The sequence below is a fragment of the Eretmochelys imbricata genome, chromosome 11 (assembly GCF_965152235.1).
Source record: "Eretmochelys imbricata isolate rEreImb1 chromosome 11, rEreImb1.hap1, whole genome shotgun sequence".
In the NCBI taxonomy this organism is placed as follows: domain Eukaryota; kingdom Metazoa; phylum Chordata; order Testudines; family Cheloniidae; genus Eretmochelys; species Eretmochelys imbricata.
The window spans coordinates 43,466,179-43,474,769 of record NC_135582.1 but is presented as its reverse complement, the minus strand read 5'-3'; the positions used below and the strand labels follow the sequence as shown (position 1 = coordinate 43,474,769).

At 42.6% G+C, this 8,591-nt stretch overlaps 1 protein-coding gene across 2 annotated transcripts; it reads right to left on the bottom strand.

The window, feature by feature from the left end:
• Positions 1 to 669: 669 nt before the first annotated feature.
• HOXD3 (homeobox D3) lies at positions 670 to 3,497 on the bottom strand. Of its 2 annotated transcripts, none has more exons than XM_077829992.1 (2): positions 3,002 to 3,497; positions 670 to 1,418 (listed from the first exon to the last, which is right to left on the bottom strand). In XM_077829992.1, exons 1-2 carry the CDS (start codon positions 3,495 to 3,497, stop codon positions 670 to 672), a joined length of 1,245 nt encoding a protein of 414 aa, XP_077686118.1. The 2 variants fall into 2 exon arrangements, with proteins under 2 accessions (XP_077686118.1, XP_077686119.1); XM_077829993.1 differs by having other exon boundaries at positions 670 to 1,415; positions 3,002 to 3,449.
• Positions 3,498 to 8,591: the final 5,094 nt, after the last annotated feature.

The window sequence follows — 8,591 nt, the reverse complement described above, 5'->3', positions numbered from 1 at the left end:
TACTCTATTAAAGACTTACAGTCTTAATTAATCCTTACATAAACTACAAACACCAGCCACTGTTACAACTGTTCAAAACTACTCTCTCAACTAGTTCAGACCAAATATACTAAATAGGTGAAATGCAATAGTCACCAGGGACCTGAATCAATCTCCCGAAGTTATGGTGAATAAATTCTACAAATATCCACATAAATACAGTAAGACGAGGATAAATAATCAGTGATACAAAAAAAGTCTCGCTTAAAACAATAAATACATATCATTTAGTCCAATGCAATCCTTACATTACTGAAGAATTCATAAATTAACTTCTCTGAAATAAGTTTATATGCAGGCAAGATCCCATCGTTCACAATTGGTCTAAAAACACCTCAGCATGACGCGCTGCTACTACTAATTGATCTATAAGACTTACCTTCAAGTACATCATTACCAGATTATTAGCCCCTTGGTTTGCAGTATATTGCACTGTCATGCTTTAAACAGCTATAAAAGAAAGGATCCTTTTCACTGACTTATTTAGAGTCGCAAAAAAAGAATGTGGCTGTTAGGGGAGAGAAATCCGCTAATACTGTTGACGCTCAGAGGAAAGTAACGCTGTAACGTCAGAAAAGTGAGGTAATTTAAACGTGAGTACATTTCGCTCCCTCAATCCGTCCTGGTCCACTACAGATGCGTTAGTTTGGGTGCTTCCTGAATCCTTCCCTGAGATGTGTGGTGAGAAGTAAGATCTGTGTATGTAGGATGAGGGTCACAAGGTCCATGGTGATGGTTGCCTGGGATCTGAGCAGCGCAGCTGTAGTCCACGCTAGCAGATGAAGGATGAGAAAGATGGCCGATATTGAACATTGGGCCAGGAGCTGGCATGGAATCAACAAAATTACCTCCGACATAAACGGGGCTGCCCTGCAGATTGGGATTGGCAAAGCCGCCGCTGCTTTGCATGGTGTGATGGTCATACTCTGCTCCCGGGTACCGTTTCTGCTGGGGTAAGCAGCTGCTGAGAGGTGCTGTGTAAGCAGCCAGGCCATACATGTTTTGCTGTGATTTGGCAAAGGATGTTGGCGAAGGAGCATCATAGCTAAGACTATTTACAGTTGGAAGCTGGCTGGAATATCCTACGTGATTTGGGCCACTTAAGGGTGGACTTCGGTCAGGGGACTGTCCTACAGGAGAGTGCATGATCCCTTTGGCTTTCTGGTCTTTTTTGTACTTCATTCTCCTGTTCTGGAACCAGATCTTTATCTGGCGCTCCGTCAGGTTCAGAAGATTGGCCATTTCCACCCTGCGTGGGCGGCAGAGATAGCGGTTGAAATGAAACTCCTTCTCCAGCTCCACCAGCTGCGCGCTGGTATAGGCGGTGCGGACTCGCTTGGAAGCCGGGCCGGGGGGACTTTTATCTTCGCAGTTGTCTCCTGCCGAAGGAAAAGAAACAAAGAAAGGGTGATTCTTGTATAGACCCTGACACAGCAGCCCGCTAAGGACGGGCCAGTGCTCTAAAGATCGTTCTGTACAAACCAAACCAACACAAGCCACTCTCCCAGTTCCGACGAGGTAAATGACCCGGCCCTTGTCAGGAACTGGAGCTGTGCGCCTGTCCTGTCTATGCAGACTCAGTCACACCGAACCTGTGCCAGTGGTTTGACTAGAAACGGATCAAATCCCGTGTACTTTGGTTTTGCTTTCCCCTGCTCTCTTCCAAGGGTGTATATTTACCACGCCGATGCGTAGTTGATGTAACATAGCCCTTCAGATATTACCAAACTGGAATTCAAAGTAAAATGAGACTTAATGGGCAGAGTACTGACCGTTTTAAGGGAAAGAGTGTGTCAGAGATTGCTGATGATTTCAGTATAACCTCCTTTCATATCACAGTAATTAAAGATGAGCTACACACTATTCCAGCTTTTGATAAGTATGCCCTGAGTATGAGCACCCTGAGGTACCCTTCAGAGAGGCTTTGGTGGCATCATATCCAAGTCCCTCTGTCCACGGGTCTCTCTCTCTCTCTCTTTTTTTTTTTTTACTACTAGACCCAACTCCCGATCCTGTTCCCAATTTGCACAAGGTCAAAACTCCGATTACTTCAAATGGGAGCAGGCCAGGCTACTTTACCCGGATCCTTAATCCGAATTCTGTATCCGGATTCTGAAGCACCAGAGGCGGGGGAAGTCATTAGTAATTAGCAATAGTGGATAATAAAAGGGGTGAAATAAATTAGACATTGGGGGATTTCTGAATAGTCTCAATTTAGCTGAATGGAGAAAGAGGGGGAGGGATGAGGGGTCCCCCTTTCTTTTATCCCAAACCACAGGAAAGGCCAAATGGCAGGATTTTAAACCAGCAGAACTGCTAGCAAGAGTAAAACAGACGGGGGATTGGCTTTATCGCTTTCAAATCAGAAGAGATGCTCCCGTTACTGGAAAAAAGATTGGGGACCTTTCCAGGGATGAGTGTTAGGAGTACGTGGTTTTCAGTGCTTGTGCTGTCTACATTTCTAAAGGCTCCGTACTAGAAGCCATTTCGGAGTCAGGGAGAAAGGACAGATTGAAGCGTTTAGACGGAGGGCGAGGAAATGCTGTTTTCCTCTGCACGTCAGACGGGCTCGAATGGCCAGCAGGACTGTAAACCATAAGTCCAGTGGCCCCTCCCTGTAGCACTGCATTGCCTCCCCGAAAAGCCTCGATCAAAGCGCAGGGGACCGAAGCATCCCGCGAACTCAAGTTCCAATGGACAGAGTTGTTATTTACAGTGAAACAGGCCCCCAGCTGCAGAGGACTTGGCTTAGGAGCCCCTCACTCAACTATGCCAGAAGCCACAGAGTCGAGCACCTCAAAGATTTTAGGGGCACTCTTTCCCCGTGCTTCATTGGCCCCTCTGCCTCGCTGGGGAGGGGCTCTGGCCAGGCTGATCAGTGTGCTGCTTAGCAGAACCAGGGACAGCTGGACTTGAGGGGGACGTGAAGGGGTGACCCCAGGGAGGGGAGCGTGTCGGGTACCTGAAGCAGCGCAGGTGTTTTTCTGCTTGGAGTTCTGCCGGGACTCTTTCATCCAGGGGAAGATCTGTTTGCTAATGGTGGCCGTGGAAGAGCTGGAGGAATTGGGGCCGCCTTTGGTTTTTTTCGGGGGGGCCGCACTGGTGGGGTTCGGTGGGGAGGAAGGCGGCAGCGCAGGCGGCTGCTGCTGCTCGCCTATACCCGGGGGCTGACTGCCTGCTTGGCTGCCGCCGTTGGTCCGCATGCAGCTGCCATTCAGCTCGCTGCTCTTGTGGGTTGGGGCTCGGATGGGAGCCGAGCTCTGGATGGAGCAGGCGGAGCTCGGGTAGTCTGTGTCCAGGGCGGCTTGTGTATAAGGCTGGTGGGTCGAGCTGTAGCTGTAGGCGTCGGCTTTGCTGTACGTGTAGCCCCCGAAGAGCCCCGAGTTATCGTAGTAAGCGGTTTTCTGCATCTTGCTCTCTGGGATCGCCAAGGCCTGGGGACCCTGCTCAGATAACATTGACTAGGTCCCAGCGGCTCACGTGGTCGGCCTGGGCCACTCACTGCCTAGGAAGCCACCTATGGGGAAACAGCGAGAGACAAAAGAAACTTTAATTGAGAAGAACTGGTGTGATTTCGTATACTTTAAGGCCAGAAGGAACTATCCTGATCATCTAGTCTGGCCTCCTGCACATGGCAGGCCACAGAACCTCACCCACCCACTCCTGTCACAGGCCCATCACCTCTGGCTGAATAATGAAATCCTCAAATGTTGATTTAAAGATTTCAAGTTACAGAGAACCAGCCTTTTACTCCAGTTCATACCAGCAAGTGACCACCGCCCCACATGCAGAGGAAGGCTGTAAAACCCTCCCTAGTATCAGGAAGGCAGACATCTCCTTTAGCCACACACACCCCTTACAAACACACTCCCTCACATGCTTACATATAGACTCACATACACGAACTCATTCACTCATCCTATACTTTGACACTCAGACATGCTAAGATTTGGCTAGTATACAGATTCCTTTCAGACCCTTCATCTGTAAATTGCACAGGCTTTCCTTTCAGATCTTTTATCTTCAAGAAAGAGGGAGACTATGGATTAACTTGACTGAGAAGCTACACTGAACATAAAATGGGTGAAAAATACATTAAATACTTTTTAAAAGAATCCTAATCTAGTTGAATAGTCAGACAGATGCCTCAAAGTCTTTGAGGAGTTTCCTTCTTTCTCTCTAACCAAAAAGCATAGATCAAATCACCTAAGTGAAGGGATGAGCGTTAGGCCCCATCTCTTTAAAATCTGAACAGATCCTCTGATAATGGCAGATATAATGTGCGAACAATCGCCCAGACTTTAGGAACACATTTCAGGATGTGTTTAATTTCCTCTTGTTCTAGTTTTTTTAAACTTTGAACTGACGCTTAATACGTTTACCTCAATACACCTGAACCATTAAAAATAAATGTGTTAGGCTTTCAGTGAAAATTGTGAGGTTACATTGTCCCCCAGTATCATTCTAGTATAACTTTAGAGCGTTTAAAAATCCCAGACGTACGGAAATGAATTAACTACTGTATTTCTTTAGTGTATTATATCTATGCATTTTTCCTTCCCTGTGTTTCCCAGAATGTGTGCAAAAACCACATTTACCTCTCTCTCTCTCTCTCTCTCTCTTTCTGTCTCTTTTGTTTTTCCGACTGCACGGTCATATTATCATTTATATTGTCATCATATATGTGTATATATTTATCCATAATATGCATGCATCCTATACCATTTTGGTATAAAGATTAACCCACATCCCTACTTTCCCTCCCCGCTTTTTTTTCTGGGCACGCAGGCGCAAAAGTGTGAAGTGTGAAGCCCCAGATGACATGATGGATTGAACCCGAATTAGAACCTGAAAAAAATAGAAAATTCCATCTCTATTGTAAATTCTGCCTCTTTTTTCCTTGAAAGATTCCTAGGAAGTTAAAGTATAACTAACACCATTCAGTAACTTAAGTTTGCACTATAAAGAAAAACGCTTAGGTCAGCTACCCTATCTTAACTCTTTGATTAATTTTACCCTGCTCAAAATCTTTCACCCAAAGTTTCTTGTTAGTTCTTGTCAATCGAATCAATCTGAGACCATTTATATGGTTTGGTTTTCATTACAAACCATGTTTTGTTTATGTACTAGCATGCAAAAGTTATTTCAGATTTCAGTATTTTCCTATCAAACTGCTTGGTCTGGAAAATGTAGCCAGATGAAAAGTTCTCCATATAATCAATATTTTTACTCGGATACAAAAGCTATATACAATTTGTTGAATGTAAATCTGTATTTTATAGCTTACAAGATGGGAACTAACACGTAGTTTTGATAAATGCTATAATATGGCTGATACAACTTCTCTACTGGTACCCTTAGTATTTTTATGCGTTTTTTAAAATTGCATCTTTTATCCCGTCTAGCAAAATAAAGTACGGAATATTTCACCTGACAATGTAGCCTGTATTTGAGAAAATCTCAGGCGTCTCTCTTTATTGTATAAATGTATTAACATATTACAGGAAAGTGGTTCTAAAATATTAAAGCAGTCTCTGTTAATTGTTATTCTTCAGTCAATATTGCAAAGCTTTAGTAATATGTTACCTTTAATTTTATTTGTCTGCTGCTTCCCCAATAGTAATTGCTATAACTAAGTAGCATTGGCATTCTTTCTAAAAGTTACCATAATATCTATTCTGAACTAAAATAACGAAAATTCGAGGTCACTTTAAATGGTTTATCCTGCCATCTGATCTTAAATACAGCTTCACCAGAGGAGTTATTTTCTTTCATCAACATGGGCTGATAACTCTTTGGGAAGCTGGTAGGGGCAGAAAACCTGCGGCTTCGCCCCAACCCCATCCTGAAGAATGCAGTAACCAGAGGCCTAAGAAGTAATAAGCGAAGATAATTGTGAGTGCTAAGAAAATACAACGATCCAGACTAGGCAATCTATGGTTTAACTGTCTTTCATAATTTACTTTTTGCAAATAATCCACTCGATTAATAATTTTCTACCTTTATCATTTACATTTTCAGGCAGAGTCTGGACTGAAGCATTTTGTTAACACAACACAGCATTGTGCCTATTCTTTTATATACAAAATAAAATATAGTCCCCAAAAGAATACACAGAATCTTAAGAAACAATATTACTGAAAAACTGTTAAAAGCCTTATTTCTTTTCTGAAATACCAACTACTTGTGAACTCTGCTTGAACCTAAAAAGGAGGCAATGGGCCATAAATCACACGGACAATGCTCAACTGTTTGGTGGCTCATCTTTTAGATCTTTTTTTTTTTTAAATCTTTACACTTTTTGACTTTACAAGTGCAATGCATAAGGCGATGTTTTTGTATGTAACACCAAAAGCACGGGCTCAACACTTCTTGGTTTGGCCAAAGACAGTCTGCAGCAAAGTAACCTCCAAATGGTTTGCTAGCGTTGTGGGGGGTGGACTGAAATGCAGTAGGGCTAGGCAACCACAAAGTACCCATGTCTGTGTTTCGAGTTTCCCTTCCTACTATCCAGAGAGGTTAACCTCATCTGAACCGTTATACATTACATATGGTAATGGGGCTCTTTGTCCTGTCTCTGTTTTCCAAACGCTTGGAAGCTACTACGCCTCATACAGTTATATCTGGAAATCAGACTAGATATAAGAGATGCAGGTTTGTTAGACAAAATACCCCATTCTTCCACTTACACACACACACACACACACACCCCACGTGTGTGCACAAAATACAACAACCTCAAATGTTGACAAGTTTCCAGTCTCACAATTGTGTTCGATCCGACACCCAAACATATTCATATTAAGCAGTTCTCTACTAATACTTCCACTACACTTAATTCTGCTTAGGATCAATATCTAATATGATACGGAATAAATAACAGGCAGTAAGAGCGGCCAGTGGAGTGGTTATTAAGCAGCCGGAGCTCTCACGGTGCATATCAATGCACCTGTCACTGTGGTTTGTAACAAAATTTATGACTGCTAGTACTATGGCAGTAAACGCTTTAGTAAGGAATGAAAAGGAAAACACTTCTCAAGACCTAGCACTTTCAGAAGGGTAAAACAGGCTACGCGTAGGAGGAAGACCAGCAAAAGAATTCCCTACTCCGCAAATTTTCCTTATTTGCAGCCTGGAAGGGGACATATATATAAAGTAGTCAAACAGTTTCCTTCTTTACTGCGTCTCTTGTCAGAGCACAGACTATTTTCCTTCACGTTTCCAGGGACTTTTGAACCCCTCTCTGCTTATCTGTTGTTATTGTTTTTACCCTGCTTCCCCACCTCCCCCAAATCACGTTCTACTACTGGTCTTTGGATTTGCTGGAATATAGTTTACCAAACGGACGGATAGACTGCAACATGAAGACTTCCAGGAAATTAACTCTCCCTCCCCCCAATTTTTGTGCGGGAAGAGTGACTGATGTAATTTGACCATGGCTGCCACTGATACTGAAATGTATTCGTGTTATAGATTGTACACAATGGCTCACAGAGGGAGCCGCGTTTTAATAGGTGTATGTTCTGTTTCTCTTCCAGTGATTTAAGACTCTGTGAGCCACCTGATAACATTGGTAAATCAGGATCTAAATGCTGGTCTTTCTATCTGACCGATTTCAGAGTTCTTCTGAGCGAAGCAGAGGTCTTCCTGAAATATTGTTTTGGAGCTTTAATATTACTATTTGTAACTAGCCTTTGGTACATAAAAGCAGCATTAAAATGTTACTGGCTTTTAAAGAGCCCTACTGAAGATGGTGACAAATTCCCATTCGGTGGGAGCAGGATCCGTCCGAATGTGGTTCTATTAAATGCTTTTTTTGTTTTCCATGGGAGTTTAAATAGGTTTAATAATGAGCTACTTTAAATGGGGCGACAGCATTTTAAAGAATGTTATTTAGGTGAAATAGCTTTTACAGTAATAACATTCTTCGTGTTTGAAGTTTTGGGTTAACGCTATTAAACAGCAATAGATTTGAAAATCGATCATCAGGTACCATGTTATGTATGTTAGCTTACACTAGGGAGATAAACTTTCAAGCATTTTTGTTCTTTACGTATGATAAATTATCCGTGGCAACTACTTCTGTAGCAAGAGAGGTGACAAATCTATAGAGACAAAAGTAAAAACTCACCACGCTTATGTTTTTTCTTGATTTTTGACTTTAACTCTTTTTGTAGGATCTTCGGATTCCTTTGGATAATCCGTTGGGACGTACCTGAAACAAAAGTGAGAACTTTCAGTGGAAGCTGTTTTGTTTTGTACTTCCTTCTTGATAAATATCACAATAAATTCACGCCTTTTATGTAGCAATTCTCTCTGACTCCAACTCCACATTAGCTCTTTTACTAGACAGATAACAGGTGCTTCACATGTATTTACTGTACTAACAACACTTTGAAAAGAAGCCTTTGGTTTTTATACGATTCATCAGCAAAACTTTATAGAGGCCTTGTTCGACTTTTCCAGACAATACAGTACATACAGGGCGTGAGTCTAGCGCTCACGTAATCAGAGCCCCAAAGCTTTTTAACCATTTGGCGGAACATTTGATA